At 50.5% G+C, this 25801-nt stretch overlaps 2 protein-coding genes across 4 annotated transcripts; both read right to left on the bottom strand.

Moving 5' to 3' along the window:
• On the bottom strand, window positions 1-12375 carry Catsper4 (cation channel sperm associated 4). Its single transcript, XM_042688753.1, has 11 exons — window positions 12304-12375; window positions 12135-12209; window positions 11361-11504; window positions 6868-6969; window positions 3970-4067; window positions 3672-3792; window positions 3349-3482; window positions 2480-2654; window positions 1565-1773; window positions 1128-1293; window positions 1-54 (listed from the first exon to the last, which is right to left on the bottom strand). The coding sequence occupies exons 1-11, from the start codon at window positions 12373-12375 to the stop codon at window positions 1-3; spliced, it is 1350 nt and encodes a 449-aa protein (XP_042544687.1).
• A 948-nt stretch (window positions 12376-13323) lies between these two features.
• Cnksr1 (connector enhancer of kinase suppressor of Ras 1) lies at window positions 13324-25106 on the bottom strand. Of its 3 annotated transcripts, none has more exons than XM_042688579.1 (21): window positions 25020-25106; window positions 21574-21731; window positions 21290-21471; window positions 20713-20797; window positions 20287-20328; window positions 20109-20213; window positions 19466-19525; window positions 19302-19370; window positions 18836-18937; window positions 18694-18755; window positions 18375-18448; window positions 18138-18244; window positions 18032-18062; window positions 17278-17450; window positions 15374-15447; window positions 15143-15214; window positions 14884-14957; window positions 14670-14731; window positions 14476-14575; window positions 14223-14401; window positions 13324-13891 (listed from the first exon to the last, which is right to left on the bottom strand). In XM_042688579.1, exons 1-21 carry the CDS (start codon window positions 25069-25071, stop codon window positions 13628-13630), a joined length of 2127 nt encoding a protein of 708 aa, XP_042544513.1. In that variant the 5' UTR covers window positions 25072-25106; the 3' UTR covers window positions 13324-13627. The 3 variants fall into 3 exon arrangements, with proteins under 3 accessions (XP_042544513.1, XP_042544514.1, XP_042544515.1); XM_042688580.1 differs by having other exon boundaries at window positions 19302-19346; XM_042688581.1 differs by lacking the exon at window positions 25020-25106 and adding an exon at window positions 24445-24464.
• Window positions 25107-25801: the final 695 nt, after the last annotated feature.

The following is a 25801-nucleotide window of genomic DNA, read 5'->3' as shown; positions in this document are numbered from 1 at the left end:
TCAGTGGTTGAACTTGTGTTTGCTAAGCATTGTATTTGTGGTCGATTCATAAACCTGCAATTAAGAGGGTTTTTCATAATTTATCCTGCCTTGGTATGTCAGATTCTTCCTTCCTCCTTTCTTGAGCTTTAACAGCTGGCCAATCCAAACTTTCCAGGGAAGTTCTTCAATATGTTTACCTATAGAGCCTGTGAGCTGGGGAGCCAAGCATTTACCAGAATCATGGTCGTTCTAACCCAGTCCAATTGGTAGAAGGCAAAGAAACACCTTTTTTCTATCTAGAAGCGCATGTTTCTCTCTCTCTCTCTCCCCCCCCCCCTCTCTCTGACACTACTCTTTTTGTTGTTGTTGTTGGTCATGGGGCTTGAACTCTGGGCCTGGGCGCTGTCCCTGTGTTCTTCAGTTCAAGGCAAGCCCTACACCACTTGAGCCAAAGTGCCACTTCCAGTTTTCTGGTGATTTACTGGAGATAGAGTCTCATGGACATGGGGCTGGGAAGGTGGCTCAGTGGTAGAGCGCTTGCTTTGCATGCATGAGGCCCTGGGTTCAATTCCTCAGCACCAAATAAGCAAAAAAAAGAAAAAAGCCGGAAGTGGAGCTATGGTTCAAGTGGTAGAGTGCTAGCCTTGAGCTGAAGAGCTGAGGGACAGCACCAGGCCCAGAGTTGAGGCCCCATGACTGGACCCCCTCCCCCCCCCAAAAAAAAAGAAAAAAAAAGAGTCTCATGGACTTTCATGCCTAGGATGGCTTTGAACCACAATCCTCAGATCTCAGTAGTTAGGATTGTAGGCATGAGCCACTGGCACCTGGCTTAGGATACTGCTCTTAATGAACCCAGATGGCCATCCATGGTTCATTTGCTCAGAGGAGCTGAGCTGGCTGAAGCCATACTAAGAAGAGCTGGGAAACAAACTGGCTTCAGGGGCAGAACCTGATAGAACAGGGTAGGTGCCTTTCAGAGAAGGGTAGGGTGGGATTTGACCCAATATGGGTGGTGACAGCTGCAGTGGGTGGTAGTTGAGGGAATGGACAGGTCTTGGAATAGAGAAAGGCACTTTGACAAATACACCGGTGGCTGGGCTGGACAGCAGGGCAAGTGCTGATTGGGTAGGATAGGGAAGCCACACCTTTTCCCTGTCAAGCAGTGCTGAGAACAAGTCTTGCTGGGTAGCTAAGCCTCGTGTGTCCACTGAGGACCCACTCAGTGATGACAGACTTGTAGACATGTGTCTGCGTAACAACTCCTCTTCCTGCTCCTTGTTGTAGCGGATGGAGCGTACTTCCTCCACGATTCTGGTGGGGCAGAGAGGAAAGTGCATTCAGGGGAGGGGGACAGCTCTTCTACCTCTTCCCCGGTGTGGCCTGTACTCCTCCTTGGACATTCCCTACCACACACCAGGACCCTCCTTTTCCCTCACACCCACCAACAGGCTGGGGGACCCTGGGTGAATCACTTAGCCTCTCTGGGCTCCAGGATCCACATTAGGAAATGATAAAGGCGTGAGACCAGACCCAGCCTTGACTCATGGGACTTGGGGGGTACCCCCAGTACCTCCTTCCCTACCTGTTGAGCTCATCTCGGATCTGTTTGTACTGCTTCAAGTTCTCCTGTATTGCTTCAAGCACCAAGCAAAAGTTGTCACATGTGTTTTCTGTGAGGCTTGGCAGGGCGCCCCCTACAAGTGGTTCCTGGGGGGCAGGTTTCTCCATCTGGGCCACTGCACAGTGCACAAGTGGCAATTCGTCATCCCAGTTCTCATCTTCTTCCACATTCTGGGGGAAGGGCAGAGAGAGCATGCATGGTTCTCTCCCCTCCTGTCCTTTCCTTTCTCTCCTCTCTTCCATCCTCCCCCCGACTCCACCCTTCTCTCTAGCACTTGCTTTCCCCCATTGAGCCAGACTAGGAACCCTCAGCTCCAATCAGTATTAGCTTGCCTACCTTGTTTGAGGTGAAGTGCACCAACCCATCCTCCACTTCTTTGGAAATTCTCACCCCCTTCCCTCTCATTTCATCCCTGATCATTCCTACCCAGTACACTTGGAAAGCCTCGCTTCTTCTCAAGTCATGGCCTCACCTCCTTTTCCAATCATACTGAAGCTCTGCTGAGTGACTACTCTGTAGCTAACGTTTATTGTGTGTTTACTATGTGCCAAGCACATGTCGGTGTTTACATAATCTTCAGTGGAGCCCTAGCAGCTAAATACCATGATTATTCCTATTGTATAGAAGAAACTAGAGACTGCATTGGTGAAATGCTCTAAGACCCACACAGTGGTCACATCTAGGAAATCCACACCCCAAGTCCAGGCATGGGGCTCCTGGTCTTGGATTTGATTTTCTTTTGTGCAAGAACACATGTGCATATGCACACACACACACACACACACACACACACACACACACACAGATACATACGTACACGTTGGCACCCATGTACATAGCCCCTCCCCTCCCGCGTGCCCTCCCCATCCCACACACCTCGCTAAAGATTATTTGACGCTCTTTGTTCTGCTCTCCTGTCTTCATCATTTGTTCCAGATTGGTAGTCACCACAACGACAAACAGGTTGATACCGACGAAGGCACCGACAGTGATGAAGATGGCAAAGTAGATGGCAGCCCCTATCTCCATTGCATACTCTCTCCTCTGCATCCTAGAGATGGCACACAGGGACCACAACAGCTTTCCAACCTTTGTGAGCCTCTGTTTCCTCTTCTATGAAATGAGGTCATTATCCCCAGGTCTACAGGGACTTCTGCCTATTTTGCAACTATTGTGCAGATCTAATTACTGACTCCTGGGGGGGAGGGTCATAGCACCTGCTACTTACTAATGTGCTGCTGACCTGCTGTGCTGCTAGATAGCGGGCCAACACTCAGAGCAGCCCTGGGGAGTGGTTTGGACATCAGCAGTATCAGATGTCATCGATTACCAACACTCTCTTTGTATATATATATTATAAATGGAAGCGCTCTGTACCAGCCTCTATACTGGGAGATTCATATATATATTTTCTCTACTGATTCTCACAACAATCTTCAACATAGTTAATAACGTATTTGCTGGGTCTTTAAAGATAAGAGTCTCACAAATTTTTATGTCTGGGCTAGCTTCAAACTACAACCCTCAGATCTCAGCTTCCTGGGCAGCTAGGATGACAGGTATGAGCCACTAGCATCCAGCTGTTTTCCTCACTACAAAGTTTTGGGTACCATCTTCCTGCTAGGCCAGCCCTGGAGCCCCAAACTCCTTGTAAGCCCTTTTCCCCCATTTTCCTGCCATACAGCAGTTCCAGCCCAGTCCTTGCCAAGGTGAGAATGAGGCCTGGGAGTTCCATTGGCACTCACTGGAAGTCCCTGTAGATGTCCAGCCAGCCATCCTGTGTTATGCAGATGAAGAGGGTGTACAGGGCAACCCCCATGTTCTGGAAATGCTTGGGCACGAATGCGCCAAAGAGTGTGACTCCAAACACAGAGAACACCTGCCAAAGAGACCAAAGTCCCACCCTAACATCATCCAGGGGCCTTGGACATGAACGGAATATGCAAATGACCTGCAAGTTGGTGCTGCCCATAACCATGAGCCTCTTTTCTAGGTTTCCCATCTCTCCCCATTGACCCAGATACCGTTTCAGGGAAGGGGAAGGGCTAGGGTGAAGGAGGGCACTGACCAGCATGAAGAAAAGGATGAGGGCCATGATATTGGCCATGTCAGGCACCGACTGTATGATGACACGGATGATCCGGGCCAGGGGCTCCACCGCCATGCACACGTGTACCAGCCGAAGCGCCCTGTGGCAAAGCCTCTCAAGGATACCCTTTGGCTCTTCCCAGACCTGCCCTCCCTCCTCATTGCCCACCCCCTAACTGCCCACAGAGGCAGAACTGATGCCCAGCTAATAACCACCTCCCCCTCTCATTCCTGAGATCCAGAAATGTTCCCTCTTTTCTCCAGAGCTCCCAGCTCACCTGAGCGTGTAGGTGACAGCAATGTTATTGAGTTCATTAATGAAGAACCCCAGGAGCAAGACAAAGACAATAACGAAATTGAGGATATTCCAACCGTCCTAAAAGTGAGTCAGCCCCAGAAGGATCTGTCATATTTAGCCCTTGATGACTGCCCTAGTTTCCATCCTCACACCCCGAGGATGGGGGGCTCAATAGCATCCTCTTCTGCCCCCAAACATGTACAGGACATGTCCACGTACTGTCCTGCACATCTGCCAACAGCCAAGTGCAAACTCAGGAACTTATAGTGAAAAGCCTCCCTTCACATGTACCCTTTGGTCCCTAGGCTGAGGCCCGCTTTGGCTAGTGAACTGTCCTTGTCCTACAAATTAGGTAACTAGACAACATCTGGATGCTCCTGCCTTTGTGTGACACAACAGTTAATAAAATGGATGAATACCAAATAAACACATCAAGCAATACTGCTTCAAACTGGATGCTAGTGGCTTACATCTATAATCCTATCTACTCAGCTGAGATCTGAGGATTGAGGATGGGTTTTTTTTTTTTGGTTGGTCATGAGATCTTCAGCTCAAGGCAAGCACTCTACCACTTGAGCCACCGTGCCATTTCTGGTTTTCTGTGGTTAATTAGACATAAGAGTCTCACAAACTTTTCTGCCCAGGCTGGTTTTGAACCCCGATCCTCAGATCTCAGCCTCCTACCTAGTAGCTAGGATGACAGGCATGAGCCACTGACACCTGGCAAGATTGAGGTTTGAAACCAGCCCAGTCAGAAAAATGTGTGAGATTCTCATCTTCAGTTAACCAGAAAAAAGGTGGAAGTAGGCCAGGCACTGGTGGCTCACACCAGTAATCCTAGCTACTCAGGAAGCTGAGATCTAAAGGATTATGATCTGAAGCCAACCAGGGTAGGAAAGTCTGTGATACTCTTTTTTCTTTTCTTTTTTGTTGGTTGTGGGGCTTGAACTCTGGGTCTGGGCGTTGTCCCTCAGCTCTTCAGCTCAAGATGAGCACTCTACCACTTGAGCCACAACACCACTTCTGGTTTTCTGGTGGTTAATTGGAGATAAGAATCTCATGGACTTTCCTGCCCAGGCTGGCTTTGAACTGTGATTCTCAGATCTCAGCCTCCTGAGTAGCAAGGATCACAGGAGTGAGCCACCAATGCCTGGCAGTGATACTCTTATCTCCAGTGAACCACCAGAAAACAGGAAGTGGAGTTGTGGCTCAAAGTGTTAGAGTGCTAACCTTGAGCAAAAAGAACTCAGGGATAGCACCTAGGCACCAAGTTCAAGCCCTACGGCCAACAACAACGACAAAAAAAAAACAACTCCAGTCCTGGAACATAAAAGAAAAAAGGAGAGGAAATGAAAATCCACTTGTCTATAAATTGATTATTGTATTGAACAAATATTAAGCTCCTGCAGTATGCCATACCAGGAACCATTTCCTGAGAATAAAAGGTTTTTGTCCTGTAGGGCTCACAGATTAATTTGAAGGATGTGGAAAGACCAAAAAAAATTTTTTTTGGCCAATCCTGGGTCCTGAACTCAGGACCTGAGCACTGTCCCTGAGCTTCTTTTGTTCAAGGGTAGCAGTCCACCACTTGGACCACAGCACCATTTCTGGCCTTTTCTATTTCTGTGGCACTAAGGAATGGAACCTAGGATTTCATGCATGCTAGGCAAGCACTCTACACTAAGCCACATTCCCGGCCTGAGACAAAATATTTTATATGCATACATGAGAAAGACCAGAGCGGCTGGGAACCTAGCCTAGAGATTGGAAGAGACCTCCTGAAGAAGACATCCCCATGGATATGAGAGTAAAGCAAATGAAGAGGGAAAATCAAATACTTGTTTGTGCTGGTCCTGGGGCTTAAAATCAGGGCCCGCGCGCTGTCCCTGAGATATTTTCACTCAAAGCTAGTGCTCTACCACTTGAGCCATACCTCTACTCTGGTTTTTTGGTGGTGTCTCACAGACTTTTCCTGCTAGAGCTGGGTTTGAACTTCAATGCTCAGATACTAGCTTCCTGAGTAGTTAGGATTACAGATGTAAGCCACTGACACCTGCCTAGAATACTTTCTGACACATGTAAATTCAAAGTCGGGTTGGGAATATAGCTGAGTGGTAGAGTGCTTGCATAGAATGAATGAAGCCCTGGGTTCAATTCCTCAGTACCACATAAACAGAAAAAGCCAGAAGGGGTGCTGTGGCTCAAGTAGTAGCCTTGAACAAAAGAAGCTCAGGGACAGTGCCCAAGTCCTGATTTCAAGCCCCAGGACTGAGGGGGGAAAGTATATTTTTATCTGGTAAGTCACAGAAAAACTTTTCTAACTCTTGTTCTAGACTTCTATACATACCCTCAATCCCAGGTATAAAAGTCAACGTTTGCCTGACTACAGAGCTGGATCAAGAATAGGAACTAAGCAGGGTAATGGAGGCTTATGCCTGTAATCCTAGCTACTCAGGAGGCTGAGATCTGAGGATGGAAGTTCAAAGCCAGCCAGGGCAGGAAAGTCCGTGAGACTCTTATCTCTAATAAGCCACTCAGAAAACCCTAAGTGGAACAGTGGGTCAAGTGGTAGAGCACTAGCCTTGAGCTGAAGAGCTGAAAGACTGTGTTCAGGCCCAGAATTCAAGCCCCATGACTGACAAAAAAAAAAAAAAAAAAAGAAAGGAACCCAGGGAGGCAACTTCCAGTACAAGATCTGTTGTTCTGGGACATCTCAGCATCTCTCTTACACACACACACACACACACACACACACACACACACACACACACACACCGCCCCCTCACACACAAACCCCCTCGAGTTTCAGACCAGGGACTACATGGGGTGCAGCTCCCAGGGAGGAGAAGGGCAATAGTAGGGAGTCCCAAGATCTCACCTTCCAGAAAATCCAGAAGCCATTGAGCCAGCCTAGGAGAACCTCACAGATAAGGATGGTTAGCACAATGTCATCTATGGTAGAGAATAACTCATAGTGTTTCTACAGGGAGACAGAGAATAAGAGAGGGGCAGAGGCATTAGTGAGCAGGTCCTGGGGGAGGACAGTTATGGAGGAAGGAGAGTCTGTATTCCTGCTGCCCCTCCTCCTCTGTCATGCCCTTTAGGAGGCAATTTCTGTGTCCATGCCAGGTATTATGCTAAGAGCAGTCCTGGCTGGGAGCCAGTGACTCCTGCCTGTAATCCTAACTACTCAGGAGGCTGAGGTCTAGGATCATGGTTCAAAGCCAGCCTGGCAAAAAAAATCTGTGAGACTTTGATCTCCAAATAACCACTAGAAAACCAGAAGCAGTGCTGTGGCTTACGTGGTAGAGTGCTTGCCTTGAGTTGAAGAGCACAATGACAGCGCCCAGGCCCAGAGTTCAAGCCCCACAATGACAAAAAACAAACAAACAAAAAAACTCAGGGACAGTGTCAAGCCTTGAGTTCAAGTCCCAGGACCAGCAAGCTATAACAACAACAAAAAAAAACCCAACTCATATCTACCCAAACCTGATCTTATTCCTTCAGCTTCCTTCTATACCCCAACAGCCCACAGTCCCGACTCTACCATGAAATACCAAGTCATCTTGCCTTCTTACTTCTTTTTTTTTTTTTTTTTTTTGGGTCCAGTTGTGGGACCTGACCACTGAGCCAACTTCCCAGTCCCTTACTTCCTTTTTTTTTAAACTTGGGGCCTGGGTGCTGTCCCTGAGCTTTTTAGCTCAAGGCTAGCACTCTAGTGCTTTGAGCTACAATACCACTTCCTGTTTTCTGGTGATTTTTTTTTTTGAGGGGGGGGGGTTCCAGTTGTGGGGCCTGAACTCTGGGCCTGGGCGCTGTCCCTCAGCTCAAGGCTAGCACTCTACCACTTGAGCCACAGCACCACTTCCAACTTTTTTTTCTTTTTGCTTATGTAGTGCTAAGGAATCGAACCCAGGACCTTATGCATGAAAGGCAAGCACTCTACCACTGAGCTACCTTCCCAGCCCATTTGGTGATTTAATTAGAGATAAGAGTCTCAAGGACTTCCCTGTCTGAGGTTTGCTTCAAACTATGATCCTCAGATCTCAACCTTCTGAGTAGCTAGAATTATAGGCATGAGCCACTAGCACCTGGCTCCATACTTTTTTTTATGGCCCATGGTTGACTCAGTTCCTGGAGATTCACTGCCACACGTGTGGGGGGGCTGGAGGGTTAACTTTAAAGCTTATGGGCTTCTTGCCGGATTCCAATTCAGAAGTGTTTAAGGACTGCCTGTTTCTTTCCCCTTCTTATCCCTGTGGCTCCACCTGCTGGCCAATGCAGGTAACAGGCCCTACCCAGTATTAATGATAAGAGATTCTACATTATTCTTCTGTTGCCCTTAGAAGTCTTCCATGCTTCTATGCCCTACAGAATGAAGTTCACAATCAATATGACATTCTGAGCTTCTTGGACACAAAACCTCCACCAGGATTTTAACAGTTTTGTTTGGGACCCATAGTAAGATATACAGCTTACAAAATAATCCTTCCTTGTTCTTCCTTCTTTCTCCTAGCCCATTCTCCCTTTGTCTCTCCTTCTCTTTTTCTTATTCCCTCTTGCTATATTTGGTCATCTGCCAAAACTCTGGCCTCTATAGTCTGAAATTATCTTTTTGTGTGTGTGCCTATACTTGAATTCAGAACCTAGGCACTATTTCTCAGCATTTTCATTCAAGGCTAGTGCTCTACCACTTGAGCCCCAGCGCCACTTTTGGCATTTTGGTGGTTAACTGGAGAAGAGAGTCTCATGGACTTTCCTGCCCAGGCTAGCTCTGAACCACAGTCCTCAGATCTCAGCCTCCTGGATAGTAGGATTACAGGCGTGAGCCACTGGTGCCTGGCTCTGAGTTGATTTCATGACTGGCTTATGCTGTGCCCTCCTGTGCCCTGACTCTGCAAACTGCAAGTTCCTGCCTCCACCATTGGCCAATGGCCACTCCTCCTCAGTCTCTTCCACCTTTGCCTCTGTTCCCATGGCTGCCTGTCTTGCCCCTCTCCTGTTTTCAAGCACACTCTGTAGGCCATCTCACCCACTCCTTAAGTCTAGCCACCCACCCTGATGACTCTGACAGCTCTCAGCTGTCCATCTCCACCCAAGTGCCCTCGCTGCCTTTCAGATCTGGCCGCCAGCTCCTCTTTGAAACATCTCCATGAGGACATCATGTGATGCGTCAGATGCTACACAGTTCAAACCGACTTTCACATCTTCCCCAGAGTTGCTTTCTTGGTGTGATGGGATACCCATCACTTGCTCAATCCAGAAACTTAATTTCCTGCCCTCCTTTTGCCTGCACGCATGAGGTGACAACTTGTGTTAACCCAAGGTAGCACATAGTAAGTGCTCACTGTTAGCTGTTGATGTAATCTATCAGGAAGGACATGCTCACATCATCCAACGTGGATGTGGTACCTAGAGAGTTGCATCTGATCTCTTCTCACTCATTTGCCATAGTCCTGACCTAAATCCCATCATCTACCTGGACATCTGTGATAGGCTCCTGCCCCATCCATTCCCCCCCCCCCCTTTTGTTTTTGTCAGTTGTGGGGATTGAACTCTAGGCCTGGGCGCTGTCACTCAGCTCTTCAGCTCAAGGCTAGAGCTCTACCACTTGAGCTACAGCGCCATTTCCGGTTTTCTGGTGGTTTATTGGAGATAAGAGTTTCACAGACTTTCCTGCCCGGGCTGGCTTTGAACCGAGATCCTCAGATCTCAGCCTCTCGAGTAGTTAGGATTACAGGCGTGAGCCACCAGCGCCCGGCTTTCTTCCTCTTCTTCTTTTTTTTTATTTTTTTTATTTTTTTGTTCGGTCGTGGGGCTTGAACTCTGGGCTTAGGCGCTGTCCCTGTGCTCTTCAGCTCAAGGTGAGTGCGCTACCACTTGAGCCACAGCACCACTTCTGGTTTTCTAGTGTTTTTTTTTTTGCTTTGTTTTTTTTTATTGGAGATAAGAGTCTCACGGACTTTTCCTGCCCGGGCTGGCTTTGCACCTCGATGCTCAGATCTCAGCCTCCTGAGTAGCTAGGATTATAGGCGTGAGCCACTGGTACCCGGCTTCCCTCTTCTTGATCCTCTTCCTTCCACACTGTGTAGTCTTACAAGTTTTCTAAAACACGTCTGTCACTTCTCTTTGATTTAAACATTGCCCTGGACTTCTACTGATATATAGAATACTGGCCAGCCTTCTTGACATAACAGGAAGACTGTGTGTGATCTGGCCTCTCATCATCTCTGTAAGTTCATCTGCCATCACTACTCTGGACATATGGAATTTGAATGGCATCATTTATGTATAGATACTCCTTGTAAGAAATTAAGGCATTAAGCTGGGCACTGGTGGCTCATGCTTATAATCCTAGCTACTCAGGAGGCTGAGAGCTAAGGCTCGAGGTTCAAAGCCAGGCCAGACAGGAAAGTCCATGAGATTCTTTTTCTTTCTTTTTTTTTTTGGCCCGGTCATGGGGCCTGAACTCTGGGCCTGGGCGCTGTCCCTCAGCTCTTTAGCTCAAGGCTAGCGCTCTATCACTTGAGCCACAGCGCCACTTCCGGCTTTTTTCTTTTTTGCTTATGTGGTGCTGAGGAATCAAACCCAGGACCTCATGCATGCAAGGCAAGCGCTCTACCACTGAGCCACCTTCCCAGCCCCTTCCCCATCTATCTTTGCTTGGCCTACAACACCTCTCATTCTTTTTTTTGGGGGTCCGGTCGTGGGGCCTGAACTCTGGGCCTGAGCGCTGTCCCTCAGCTCTTCAGCTCAAGGCTAGCGCTCTACCACTTGAGCCACAGTGCCACTTCTGGCTTTTTTCTGTTTGCTTATGTGGTGCTGAGGAATCGAACCCAGGGCCTCGGGCATGCAAGGCAAGCGCTCTACCACTAAGCCAACTTCCCAGCCCTACTCCTCTCATTCTTTACTCTCAGCTTAAATGTCACCTCCTCCAGGAAGGCTTCTCTGTCCTCCATATTAGGTTCCAACACTCAGGCACTTGTGAAAGTATGATTGAGACTTCCTGGGGCCATAACTGGATCTATTGTATTCTTACCTGGGAACTTTACACTGATTACAATCAGCACGTAGCTCAGGTGATTTTCTCTTAGTGGTTGTTAAAATTGGACACCATTACCCAAAAGGTTAGCCATTTCCCTGTACACACCATTTCCCTGTATACACCATTCTCTCCTGTGCTTTTATAAATCCAATACAATCCTCAAGGCTCCTGAGCCTTCTCCCCTGTGAAGTCTTCCTTGACCTTCAGATCCCTGGCCAATAGACACAGTTCAAGATATATAGCATCTAGTTCAAGATAGATGAGGAACCTGTGGCCTTGGGTCACCATTCAAGCCAATGGGGACAAAGGGCAAACTGGGGTCCCACCTGGCCATGGTAGGAGCTGGTCCGGAGAGCAATGGTGATGGCGTTGGTCACCAGCAGCAGGGCCAGAATCGTCTGGAAGGTCGGATGTCGCAACAAGTGTTTGACGTACATTTGAGTGATGAACTCCTCCTTGTCCCAGGCATCCTAGGAGAGGGTGGAGACCTTGTGCAGGCAGCCTCTACCTGGAAGGTTCTCTGTGTTTAGGGGGAGCCTAAAAGGGACTCATTTGAGATCATGAAATGCAAAGCATCCAAGTTGCTATTTATGTAGTCACTAAAACAGATCATGGCAAGAGAGTCTTTTGAGGGGAGTTTGGCTAGTGAATACTATCATTTTTTTTTTTTTTTTGTCGGTCGTGGGGCTTGAACTCTGGGCCTGGGCGCTGTCCCTCAGCTCTTCAGCTCAAGGTGAGCGCTCTACCACTTGAGCTACAGCGCCACTTCCGGTTTTCTGGTGGTTTATTGGAGATAGGAGTCTCACGGTCTCTCCTGCCCGGGCTGGCTTTGAACCGCTATCCTCAGATCTCAGCCTCCTGAGTAGCTAGGATTACAGGCGTGAGCCACCAGCGCCCGGCAAGTACTGTCATTAATATAGGGTTTTCTATGGGGGCACTGCCAGGCAGTTGCTAAACTGTTAAGTGGGGGAGTCACTTTGGGGTTACTGCTAGGGAAGTTCCTCTAGAAGGAGGCACGTGTAAGGCAGAAGGCACATGTGCCCAGGGGCACCGTTGCAGGACGGGCCTGTACCTACTTCCTACTGTCCCCGCCTTCCTACCTTCCGACTTGTGATGTCCAGGCGGTTGATGAGCACTTGCTCATCGTGGTGGGTGAAGGGGTCATATGTGTTCCTCTGCAGGAGAGAGGAGGGGGTTCTCAGTGCAGCCACTGCCCCTGCCCACCCTGGGATGCCACCTTAGGGATGGAGCCAGGCAAGGGGCCCCTACCAAGCTGCTCAAATTTTTGACGTTGGTGGTGTCAGTCCATTGCTGCCACCAGGCCTTTTGGTTTTCTGCCATTGTTGCTCTGTTACTTGTCCTCTCCTCTTCTTCAATGAAATTTTGCAGCCGGAAGTCTCACTCCCCCTCGTGGTGAGATCATAGAGGTGGCTGTGACCCCCGAGCCTTCCACATTCCACTCAAGAATTCCAGCCCCAGAGGAACCCCTTCCACTGCCTGAGGGCTGCTGGGATGGGGTCAGAAGGCAGAGGCTGATGGGAATAGAACTGGTTTCTTGTCCCTGCTGGACAGAGTTAGGCCGTGTCCCAGCTCTAGATCTAGGAATGTTTGTGAGACTTATCTCCAATTAGCCAGCAGAGAAGCCAGAAGTGGAGGTGTGATAGACTGCCAGTCTTGAATGAAAAAGCTAATGGATAGCTCCCAGGCGCACACATACACACACACAGATGTTTTGTGCCAGGACTCTCCCCCCAGGGTACCACTCCCCTCCAGCTACCTGTCCTATCACTGGGCTCTGAGGCCACCCATCCTGCCTTTCCATGTCAGGTATATGTCCAATCTACTAAGTGGAGGTATCTCACTGTCCCCACTAGAGATGGGATGGGCAATACTGCTGGGGTGAGAAGACCATGAGTAGGAGCTTATGCTGGTAGGCTAGCACTTTAGGTGCACAGCACAGGCCAATGAACCACACAGGGAGCTTGTTACCCACCCACAGCATAGGACATTCACCAAAACTCTCTGGGGGGTAGATTTCCAATTCTAAAGTAAGAGCACAGGGGCTGGGAAGATGGCTCAGTGGTAGAGCGCTTGCCTTGCATGCATGAGGTCCTGGGTTCGATTCCTCAGCACCACATAAACAAAAAGAAAAAAGCCGGAAGTGGCACTGTGGCTCAAGTGGTAGAGTACTAGCCTTGAGCTGAAGAGCTGAGGGCCAGTGTTCAGGCCCCACAACTGGACCCCCCCCCAAAAAAAAAAAAAAAAAACTAAAGTAAGAGCACAGATAGATTCATTTTAGATACAGGGATTTTATTCAGTAGAGAGTATCTCACATAGAATAAATACCTGTCCAGATTTAATTAGGGGAAACCAGCATTGCTGAGAGACAGGTTGGACAGAAGAATTTCGTCCTTACCAAGGGGGTAAAACAAAGTTCCCCTTGCCTTGCTCCAGGGCACATGGTGGGGAGAAACAGTGGAAATCCAGGCAGAGGCCAGACAGAATAGACTTGTACTGTTTCTATCCTTGAACAGAGCCCAGAAACAATGTCATTGTAGACAGGTAGTGATATGGTACTGGCTAGAGTGAGAGGTCAAGAGGCTGGAGGTTGCTCCCTGGGATCAACGGCACAGAAATGGGAGGGAGCCTCAGAGTCTGAGGTTAGGGATTGGGGGGACTGCTCAATAGAGTCAGAGGTCAGGGCCAGGGAGCTGCCCTCAGCCTGCACCACTCCCCTGGCTCCCAGGCTCTCTGAGTACAACTCCTGGTTCTGTTCTTTCCAACGACGGAACTTCTCTCCAGTGAGCTCAGGGTCACCCAGCACTTCCTCCAGGGCCTGAAGCTCCTGCAGCTTTGCCTGTCAAGGGAGCAGGAAATGAGAAGCCATGATCACAAAGAGAGAGACAAGAGCCCAGAGCAGAATCTGGAGTCTTGTACTTAGAATCCAGCACTGGGCTAGCAGCCTCCCATGAGCCAGCGTGAGATTTCAAATCCCAACTCAGAACCTGGAACTTGGCCCAGTCCACAGCTGAGCCCAGACTGGAATATGGAACCCAGAATTGAGTCCTGAAGTCAGAGAACCAGGACCCAAACCCCAGAGTCCCAAGCCCAGGGAAACTGGGAGCCAGAGGCAGATACCAGAAGCCCAGAGCCCCTGTCCCTTGTCCTTCCCAGTGCCCCTAGCTGACCTTGAGTGTGCTCTGTAGCGCCCGAACACGATGCACTCTCTCATTGAGGTGGGGGTCTCGATTACGCCGCATGAAAGAGCTTCGCCACTGCTCATAGGTCAGGGGTTGTGGCTGGCCCAGGAGGGACACACCACCCTGCCTCAGTCCCCTTACCATTCCTTCCAGTTCTTCGCTGCCATCTGGGGCAATAAGGAGAGAATAAATATGTGTCCATCCCAGCCACCAGCCCAGAGCCCAGGTCCCAGCTTAGTACCTTCTGGAGGCCCAACGGATGTCCTTGGGCTGTGCTGGGTTGGGGAGGTCACAGGTGATGTGTCTCCACGGAGTGGACTCCAAGTCTGAGCTGGGCTAGGCTGAATCAGGACAGAAGATGAGGAGGGCAATAGCCCGAGCCCCATCTCCTGCTGTCTGCCCCAACCTTCCACCCCCAAACAGACCCCTACTCACTGAGGCTGAGCGAGACCCGGCCTCATCATCAGGGTCTTCTGCTTCGGTCTCACTGTAGCAATCTAGGTGGGTGGGGAGGATCAGTTGGGGAACCCATGGGGCTTGGGGAGACCAAGGAGTAGGTTAGAGCAACAATGTTCCAGTTCCCATCTCAGGAAAGGGAGAGGTTCAAGTGAGATCCCAACTCCTTCTCCCTCTCCTGCGAGGTACCAACCTTCCTCTCTGGCTGAGGGTACCGGCCCTGGAGACTGGTACTTGGAAATGCAAGTGATGAGATTGCGCACCCACCTGTGGAGGAACAACCAGCTCTCAGGGAGTTTCCATCACTGAGGCCCTACTTGCATTAGGGGATTTTCACCATCTAGGGAATTTTTGACCCATTTTATAGATGATAGAACGGAGACTTTGAGAAGTAAGCATGTTGGTCAGCCACAGAAGTTTGCGATTTGCTAGAGCAGAGAGGTGGTACTCACATGCTCAGATCAGACAGTGTATCAGCAGCAAAGACAAAGGGTTTGTACACGTCATGGGTGAGCTGGAACACACTGCCAAGAAGACAAGAACCACCACTCAAGCCTCGTTCTGGGTGGCCTATCCAGAACTCAGAGACTCTGGATCAGGAATCCAACCACCTGCCGTGCAACTACCCCATACTGCCCCATTTCTCTCACCATGCCCCAATCCCACACACCCCAGGACTTAACTATTTCTTCTTCTGATCATGGCCACTTTCCAGACTGTAGTTGGAGACATTGATGAGGCCCTCAGCCTTTTCGTCCTGGGGGAATCACAGCATGTAGGTCATTTGAAGCCCCAAGCCCTCAGACCCATCAACTGCTCCTTAGTTACTTTGGGCTCCAGAGGGCAATAGAAAGGAGAGGATTTTTTTTTTGGGCTGAATCACAAGTTTCAGGGCAGGATGTGGGGCCAACGGGTACCTCTGAGCCACCAAGACATCCAAAGAAACAGCCAAGAGGAGTCTGTTTCTAAGTTCCTCTGCAGAATCATGAAGCTGCTTTATACCACTGAGCTTTGTAAACATCTTCCTCTTTCTTTCATCTTTTTTTTTTTTTAACTTGTTTTGGCAGTATTGGGGCTTGAACTCATGGCATAGTGTTTGCTAGGCAGATGCCCTACCCAGCATTCCTTTTCATCTGATTAACCACCAGGTATTGCTTTCTCAGAGAATCTTCGCTACTGTTCCGACTGGGTCAGATACTTCTGCTAGGCTCCCATCCAAATCTTTTGGGTTTTTCCTTCCTCTTAGCACTTGTTCCCCACATTGTCCCTAAACATGTATTGATCCCTCTTTCCCACACCAGCCTCTAAGTTGTAGAGGGTTAAGAGTTGTCCAATTCCTTCTTCATCCAGTGTCTAGACTGGAGCTGGGCTCAGCAGGCACCTGAATGTTTGTCTAATAAATGACTGGGTAAGTCATCACTAAGTATGAATATCAGAAGAAGAAGGAGAGATGGGCAGAATAAAAGTGATTTTCTCTACATCTTCTCCAAACAATACCTCTTTCTCTTCCTCCTCCCTCCCTCACCAGTGCTGGGATTCTAATTGTAGTATGTGCACGCTGAGAACACTAAGTCACACTTCTAGCCACTTCAAACTTCTTTTTTTTTTTTTTTTTTTTGGTCAGCCGTGGGGCTTGAACTCTGGGCCTGGGCGCTGTCCCTCAGTTCTTCAGCTCAAGGCGAACGGTCTACTTCTTGAGCCACAGCGCCACTTCCGGTTTTCTGGTGGTTTATTGGAGATAGGAGTCTCACGGTCTCTCCTGCCCGGGCTGGCTTTGAACCGCTATCCTCAGATCTCAGCCTCCTGAGTAGCTAGGATTACAGGCGTGAGCCACCAGCACCCGGCTTCAAACTTCTTTTCTACACATGTGAGCTCATTTGTCTCTGAAGCACTACCCCCACTTCACCAATGGGGATTAGAGCCAAGGAAAGTCTGGGGCCCACCAGTGATGACAGGAGTAGGTAGTAGAATGGTAGAATAAAGATATGAATTGAGGCCCTAAGAGCAGAGTGTTCTTGGATCACACTTGTAATCTTAGCTACTCAGGAGGCTGAGTTCTGAGGATTGAGCAGTCTTAGGCTCAAAATGTTACAAGTGTCACCTCTGAGCTGGGTGACTCTGAACAATTCATTAGACTTTTTTTTTTGGGTCCAGTTGTGGGGCCTGAACTCTGGGCCTGGGCGCTGTCCCTCAGCCCTTCAGCTCAAGGCTAGCGCTCTACCACTTGAGCCACAGCGCCACTTCCGGCTTTTTTCTTTTTGCTTATGTGGTGCTGAGGAATCGAACCCAGGGCTTCAGGCATGCAAGGCAAGCACTCTACCACTGAGCCACTTTCCCAGCCCCCTCCATGAGACTCTTATCTCTAATTAACCACCAGAAGGAGAAGAAGAAGGAGCAGCAGCAGCAGCAGCAGCCAGAAGTAGAGCTGTGGCTCAAGTGGTAGAGTAACATCCTCAAGCAAGAAAGCTAAGAGACAGTACCCAGGCCCTGAGTTCACGCACTGGGACTAGAAGAAAAAACCAAAACAAAAATCATGGCCCTGAGCTGAGTCACTGGTTACCTGTGTGAGTGAACAAGGCCATCTCACCTGAGGCTGGCGGTACCAGTACAGCATGTGTCCCTTGAGTACAAACCAGCAGCGCCGCCAGCGGGGGCCCATGAAGCCACTGGGCACCTTGCGCAGCAGGAGCCAGCCATTGCAGTCGGGCAGGCCCAGCTCCCGGCATGACACCCGCCTGCGGCTCAGCCTTGTCGCCACACCTATAGCACAGCATAGGACACTTGGTGAGAGGTGGTCACGGTGTCTTGATCCCCCAAATTTGCTGTCTGACCCTACACTTTGGACTCAGAATGTCCCACAGGTGTGACCTCAGAACTGGGGTGACTGTTTTAGAGATGAAACCAAAGATTGGCAGGTGAGCCATTTGCTCAGTCAGAACTGGCAAGAGGCCTGGGCTGGGAACCTGGACATGGGATCCTTGAACACATATCTCCAAAGAGGCTGTGTGGGAAGTGGGTGGGGTAGTCCTGCCCAGATTTCTTTTCTTTTTTTGGTCAGTCATGGAGCTTGAACTCTGGGCCTGGGCACTGTTCCTTAGCTTTTCAGCTCAAGGCTGGCACTCTACTACTTGAGCCACAGTGCCACTTCTGGTTTTCTGGTGGTTAATTGGAGATGAGTCTCATGGACTTTCCTGCCTGGACTGGCTTTGAATCTCAATCCTCGGATCTCTGCCTCCTGAGTAGCTAGGATTACAGGCGTGAGCCACTGACGCCTGGCTCCAGCACTAGATTTCTTAGAGCATCTCATATGGGGGTCCTCACCCCACCAGGAGCACTCATACCTTTTGATTTCTTCCGATCAAAGACAGGACTCTGAAAGGACCACAAAAGGGTTAGAAAAGGTCTAGGTTCAGAGCCCACACCCCTGAACTGAGCCCCTGACCTTGCCTTGTCAGAGTGCTGTGAGGCCCGTGGAGGCTCTGCTATTCCTGCTGGGAGTGTGACCGGAGATGCTGGGGGACTAGAAAGGGGCTGGGGGTCAAGGGAGGTGGAGTCTGTCAGGGAGAGAGAAGGAGGTCCATGAGCCCAGTCTCAGGCCTGGTGGTTGATGCACCTAAGGTCAGAGGCAGACACTTGGATACCTTTGCCCAGGGCCTCTGCCACCTGACGTGGCATTGAAACTACCTGTCCACGCAGGGTTGCTCCCAGAACTTGGGTCTGAAGTCAGGTTGAAGGCAAAGACGTCTTCAGATGAGACTCTGGGGGAGCAAGGGGAGATGAGATGAGGCCCTGGTCATCCTAATCAAGAAACACCTTGGGGGTAGGGGAAGATGGGGGGGGAGCAGGAGGAGATGGGAAGGGATGGGAAGGGGAAACAAAGGAGGAGGCAACAATGCTTGGTAAGAAATGTACTCATTATCTTGCCCGTGTAATCGTAACCCCTCTGTACGGTATTTTCACAATAAAATAAAAAAAAAGAAACACCTAAGGTGGAGCCTATTACCTGGGAGACAATGGAGCCAGGGCCAATGATTGGCTTCTCAGATGTGGGCAGTCCAGGGGTGTCTGGAGAATAACCAGAAGTAGAGTGATGCAATTGATGACAAGGGTATGAAAGCAGGTGGGGTGGGGTGAGGAGCAGGTACCTGTGGAGGGGTCTCTGGCACTGGAATCTTCTTCAGCACTAAGCTGACCCCAGCTGGTTCCCTCAGCAGCTCCTTCACCATGTTCTTGTGGGTCCAGCCCACCTAGGAGACAAGGGCAAGGGTAGGGCAGAGTCCCTAGGCTGGTATCAAGCTGGGCAGAAGGCTCTGAAGCAGCTCAGCAACTCTTGCTCTGGTACTCAGAGCTTTTCCTCCAGGGATCCTCACAAGCTTTCACCCAAGCTCTGTGCAGGCAGATGAGAGGGCCTGGGGGCAGGGTGGTTGAGAAGAATATGGGGGCTCTTATCTACATAGGGCCTGACCTGTCCTCTGAGCTGGCTTATCTTGTGGAAGGTAGCATCTACAACCCTGATCTTCCCAAAGAGCAGCACCATGGCTGCCCTCCTCCCATCGCAGGATCCACTCCATACCACCCACCCTCCACCACCTCCTGGTCCCCCTCACTCACCACCACCTGCTCGTTGATCTGCACAACCTCATCTCCAAGCAGGATCTGCAGACGGGAGTCAGAAGAGACCTGGTGTGGGGAATGGGGCCTAGACAGTGAGCTCTTCCAGGGCCTGAAAGCCAGCTTGGCTGGCAGTTGACAGCTTTAGAATGTGGGGCTCTCACCTGGGTGCCAACTCGGGACACAAAGTGCAAGCAGTTGCTGGTGGTGTGGATTTCTAGGCCCTATGGAGGGAAAGGCTACATTGAGTGACAGATTGGGGGGATGGGCAGCAAAGCCAGTGTGTATAATCTCTGCAAGGCACCAGGACTCTAAGGTAGGCAGATCTGGCCTTAAATTGGTACTACCCCATCTTGCTTTCTGATTTGGGCTTGCTGCATTTCTCTGCTGATACTTCTGACAGGACCTGAAGGAAACTAGGTTGATAATTTCTGGGCTTACAGATTCCCTGAAAGGAGAGGAACAGGGATAAGTCTGGGGGCTCTGATTTTCCCATCTGGCCAAGATTAAAAGCAGGAAAGCTTACATCTTCTCCTGTCTCTCCTAACCTGCCCCTGAGGCCCTTTCATGTCTGGGTCACAGGGGTAAAGTATGCCACCCAGGGCCACATGCAGGTGTAGTTCCTTTGGGACTGGGGAAAGTACTAAACAGTGGTGAGATGCCAGGTGGGTCCTCTAGGATCCTGTTTAAACATCTGTATAAAGTAGGCTTCCAGCTAGCAGCACGGGATATTGGGCTTCCTAGATCATATTTCAGGACTCAGACAAGGCTGCCAAGGGGTTAGGAGGGAGAAGGGTCCAGACTCACGGAAGGGTCGTCCAGGTGCACCTGCTCTAGCACAGCCCTCTGCTCCAGCAGCTCCTTGGGGCTGCAGCTCAGGATGTTGTGACAAATCCCGGCCACGTGGCTGCACTGGGGGAGGGAAACAGGTTATCTGGATGACCTTTACCCCATCTTCACCCCCGTATCGCCCCCAAAGACTCACAATCCTCAGGACTTTACTCTCCTTCTCAGCCTCTGAACAGTCCTGGAAACAGAAAGAGAACAGGGGCCTCCCTGAGTGAGGGAGTGGGGTGCTGCCGTCTCCTGAGGGCATGACCCTGCCACCCCTCTCAGCTTCCCCTATACTGGTCCCCTGCCTAGAACTACGGGACCTTAGAGTTTCAACCCCAAGGTATCCTCACCTCTAAATACCAGGCCCACAAAAGTTGCCACGCATAGTCTCCCTTGCCACTCCTTCCAAGCATCAAACTTCTAGAGCTTCCATTTCAAGACCCCATACCCAGAGGAAGGGCGTCCTTTCCTGAGCAAGCTCACCCTCTTGCCCCAGCCCTCACATAGAATCCTGGTCTGATTCACGGGTTATAAAAAGCTCCCGGGCATAGGCCAAGCCTGAACCATTTGTTCCTACCTCTTGCAAGACCTGGCTCAGTTCCCCACACAACAACCCGATCTCCTGGCAGGCGGAGAAGTCATTTAAGTGGGAGAAGAGGTACCTGGCAGGAAAAAAGACTCTGTGGGAGCTTATTTCTCATCTGAGGCTGGGGGCCAAGTCTGCCCATAGGTTTTGTTTTGGAATAGAGATGACTGATGCCTTAAAGAGCTTAGCCCTAGCCCAAGACTTATTTGTCACGTGAACATTAGATAGCTGTCAGTTATGATTTAACTTGAAATGTAACAAGTCTCCTGAAGAAACTAAGAGGGTGGATTAACAGGGAAAGCTTCCTTGGGGAAGTGATGTTCCACGAGAGACCAACAGACAAGCAGAAAGCAGTGAAGGAAGTGGAAGCTCCATTTACTGGCTGTTGATAAAACCTTTAAGCTTACAGGGTGGAGACAGGAACCCAAGGAGCCTATTGGCTCTGACTGACTTTTTGACCCACTCTGCTTTATCTGATCAAGAGCCCAGCTCTGTTTTTTTTTCATCTATCCTTGGAGGAAGCCAAGGATATGAAGGGTCCCCTCCCCAGTCACCCCAACCCTAGTACCTGTTGAGCCAGAAGAGGAGGGCACGAGCCTCACATACTAGTTCCACAGCTGCACTGAGGACATTGGTAGGGGTCTCTGCACAATTCCCCAGGTGGCCTTGGACTAAGCTCTGCAAAGCCTGGGTCCCCTTCAACAGCCTCTCCGTCAGGCTCTGCAGGTTGTCTGTCTGTAGCCCAGAGCTCTGCACCAGAAAAGGGTAGGTCATCACCTAGAAGTCGCCAGCCAGCATGGGCAACCTCCAGATTGGTGGCTGCTGCAGCCAATGTAGCCAGAGCCTACTTACCAGGGCCTGCAGCTGTTCTACCCCATGTAGAATGAGCTCCTGATGGCCCAGGGGCCACACGGTCAGAGCCTCTAGGCTGCGGGGGCAAAGTTGGAGCAGGTGCTTGCCAGGTAGCTCCCAGTCTTCAAATGGATAATCCTGCAGGGAATCATCAAGGCCTGGAGGGAGAGCAGAGGTCAGCACTGCAGAAACAGATACCCAGACCATTAGTTCTTCACTCCCACAAGGCCTGTTTTCTCCCCTAGTGACCACCCCAGCCTCAGGTTGTGTGCTGTAGCTGTATCTACTGAGTTAAGGATGATATAGGGCAGCTTCAGAGAATGGTTTCCAACCTGGGTACTGGTGGCTCATGCCTGTAATCCTACCTACTCCGGCTGAGATCTGAAGATCTAGGTTCAAAGCCAGCCAGCCAGGCTGAGTCTCACAGACTCTTATCTCCAATTAACCAGCAAAAAGCTAGAAGTGGAGGTATGGCTCAAGTGGTAGAGTACCAGCCTTGAGTGAAAAAACTCTGAATTCAAACTCTAGTACTGGCATTGGGAGAGAGAGATGAGGAGGGATGGAGGGAGAGGAGAGGGAACTTGACATGGATGTCAGACACTTGGTCCCAGTACTTGGGAGGCTGAGGCAGGAGGATTTCAAGTCTGAGTCTATCCTGGGCTACATAATGAGACCCTGTCTTTAAAAAGAGAGAGAGAACAGACCAGTAACAGCAGCCTCATTGGGAAACCTGTTAGAAATTTCAGCCAGGTATCCTTTGGCTTATGCCTGTAATCCTAGCTATCTGAGAGGCTGAGACCCCTTCACAATCCATAGCTGGGTGCACTGGCACATGCTTGTCATCTTAAGCTATGTGGGAAATTGAGATTGGTAACACTACAGTTTCAAATCAGACCAGACAGAAAAGTTCATAAAGCTTTATCCCAATGAAAAGAAGCTGGGTCTGGGCTGGGAAGGTGGCTCAGTGGTAGAGCACTTGCCTTGCATGCTCGAGGCCCTGGGTTCGATTCCTCAGCACCACATAAGAAAAAAGCCGGAAGTGGCGCTGTGGCTTAAGTGGTAGAGGGCTAGCCTTGAGCTGAAGAGCTGAGGGACAGCGCCCAGGCCCAGAGTTCAAGCCGCACGACTGGACCCCCCCCCCCCAAAAAAAAAGAAGCTGGGTGTAGTGGCATGCACTTGTCATCCCAGCTAGAATGGTAAGCCTAAAATAGGTAGATTGTGGATCAGGAATGTGTCCTGGAAGGCAGACCCTCCCTGAAAAAAACAGCTAGTACAAAATAGGGGCCAGAGTCATGGCTCAGTAGTAGAGAGCCTAACTAGCAAATGTGAGTCTTTGACTTCAAATCCTAGTAACTCACCGCCTTCCCGCCCTCCCGCGCCCCCCCCCCCGCCCCCCCCCCCTCCCGCCCCAAGTACAGGCCTCATACCACACCACAACTAATGTAGCAGACCCTCAGGACAAAGGTCCAGCAGTTTGTTTGAGATGAAGTGTCACTTTATAGCTCGGGCTGACCTTGAACTTGCTATGTTGCCCAAGCTAATCTTGAACTATTGTTCCTCCTGCCTCAGCCTCTCCAGTGCTAGAATGACAAATGAATACTTCCAGCAGTTTTTGTTTTGTTTTGTTTTGTGCTGGTCCTGGGACTTGAACTCAGGACCTAGGCACTGCAGATCCACAGTACCTACTCCTGGAAGTTCCCCAATCATTCTGCCTCAGGGTCCCCTCATGTGCTACTCCTGCTGTCTGGGTTGCCCTTCCAGATCCTTTACACCCTTTATCACCTAAATGCATCCAGGATACCTTTCATTACTCCCCAGGTTGAACTGGGGATCTCTCCATACATCCTGGCACTTGAACATCCATCTTTCCCATTTTATCACAGGCTTTTCAAAGACCGAACCCTAAATAATCATTCATCTACTAACTTCAGCCTTTACCTGGCACAAAGCAGACTGCCCAAATCAGGGAATCTCTTGGCTTTATATTTGTTTAGTATCTTGCTCACTGTTTGAAGGAATCTCCCTAATCCCAAACCTGGCGCCATCACGGGGGAATGCATGTGTGATCTAGCTATATCTCTTCCTCATTCTCTGTTTGACATTAAGAGCACTAGACAGGGAATTCATGAACCTGTTGGTCACTGACCATGGTCCCTGAGCAGTTCCTTACTACGCTGAATGTATTGGGGCTGCCTCTCCTGCTTCCAGCAGACCTTGACAACATTTTGTCCACTGAGAAAGAAAAGTTAAACCAAGTGCTGGTAGCTTATGCCTGTAATCCTTGCTACTCAAGGGGCTGAGATCTAGGGATTATGGTTCAAAGCTAGCAGAGCAGAAAAATCCATGAGACTTATCTCCAATTAATTATAAAAAAAAAAAAAAAAAAAACAAAGCTGGAAGTGGACGTGTAGCTCAAGTGGTACAGTGCCAGCCTTGAGTGAAAATGCCAAAGGGGCTGGGAAGGTGGCTCAGTGGTAAAGCACTTGCCTTGCATACATGAGGCCCTGGGTTCGATTCCTCAGCACCACATAAGCAGGAAAAAAAAAAAAAAAAGCTGGAAGTGGCACCCAGAGTTCAGGCCCATGACCGGACCCCCCCCCCCAAAAAAAAAAAAAATGCCAAAGGAGAGCACAAGGCTCTGAGTTCAAGCCCCTGGACCAGCCAAAAAAGAAGACAGGGGGGAGGGAGAGAGGGAGGGAGGGAGGAAGGAAGGAAGGAAGGAAGGAAGGAAGGAAGGAAGGAAGGAAGGAAGGAAGGAAGGAAGGAAGGGAAAGGAAAGGAAAGGAAAAGAAAGGAAGAAGCTCTGCTCCAAGTTGACAAGTGGTGGATCAGCACGTCCTGACTCTCCTCCATACCAGGGTCTGCACCCACACAAGGCCCTCACTTCTCTGAGTCTGTCCTATCCACTGAGTCTGGGGAGCATGTCCTCCTCCCAAGGGGAGTTCCCCAGGGGGCTGTGGAGGTGTCCGGGCCTTCAGCCTGGCCTGGCCGGGGCTTGTCACTTGGGAGCCTCAGGCTGGGGAAGAGAAAAATGACACCAGCCCGGGTCCTGTTCCAAGACTGTACAAATCACTTCCTGGTTGGGCGCCTCAGTTTCTGCGTTTGAAAAATGGGCTTCACAACCACCCAGCGGGTTGGAGGGGGGACCTGGGAGGACTTCGGGGATACCGAGGGCTTGGGTGGGAGGGGCCTGCGTGGGTTTTCACCAGCCCGTCTCTCCCCCCTTCCACCCTGGCGGTCTCATGGGGTGCAGGGGCGATGGGAGCCCCCCTCTCGGAGTCCCTGGGTCGTCCGGCGTTTTCGGATCTGCCCCTCGGCCCAGCACTCAACTTGGAACACGACAGACGCTCTATGAATACTTGTTGACTAACAGACTCGGCAGGTCCTCCGGCCGGGGGACACCCCCGGGACCCCCTCCAGCCCCCCTCGGCCCCAGCCCCACCCACCTCTCAGCCAAGCCGCCACCTTCCCGGGGGTCCAGGTCTCCACCGGCTCCATGCCCGGCTCCGCCCGCCGCGGTCCGCCCGGCCCGCCCGCGCAGGAATTTCCGCTCCCGAAGCCCGGGTTGGGCGGGCCGGGCGGGCGGGGCGGGGCGGGGCGGGGCCGCGCATACCTGGGCCCACGTGGCCGCCCAGGTGAGGCACTGCACAGCCTCCGGCCCCGCCCCGCGGGCATCGGGACGGCTGGGTCAGGTGGGGCGGCCCCAGAGCACTGTGACCCTGGTAACCTCAGATCTGGGCTGAGATTTCCAGACACCTGTAATCCTAGCTACTCAGGCGGCTGAGAGCTGAGGACCGTGGTCCGAAGCTAGCCTGGGCAGGACAGCCCTTGAGAAGCTTATCTCCAATCCATCAGGGAGGGAAAAAAAGCCATTAATGGACCTGTGGCTCAAGTGGTAGAGTTTGGAAAAGGCTGAGGGACAGCACCCTGAGCTCAAGCCCGGTCAGTACCCATCTCTCCAACTGGCCTCTGGCCTCAAATCTCTGAGCTGGGCCTTGACTCAAGTTCCAGATCTGCAAAAGCGATACTAGTCCCTGCTTCAGAGCGCGGTTTGCAGAGTACCTGAGCAAGTAACTTAAAAACGTTTGGAACTGGTTTTTTAAGCCTCTTTTAATTTGAATCTTTTGGCAGTCTAGTGAGGTTTATGAATACTTTCTCAGAATAAAGCTTTTATTTAGAACTGCTGGTGGCTCATGCCTGTATTCAAGAGGCTTAGATCTGAGAATTG

This window comes from Dipodomys spectabilis, unplaced genomic scaffold (genome assembly GCF_019054845.1).
Source record: "Dipodomys spectabilis isolate Male_0828 unplaced genomic scaffold, ASM1905484v1 ptg000118l, whole genome shotgun sequence".
Lineage (NCBI taxonomy): Eukaryota > Metazoa > Chordata > Mammalia > Rodentia > Heteromyidae > Dipodomys > Dipodomys spectabilis.
This window is presented reverse-complemented; position numbering and strand designations above follow the sequence as displayed.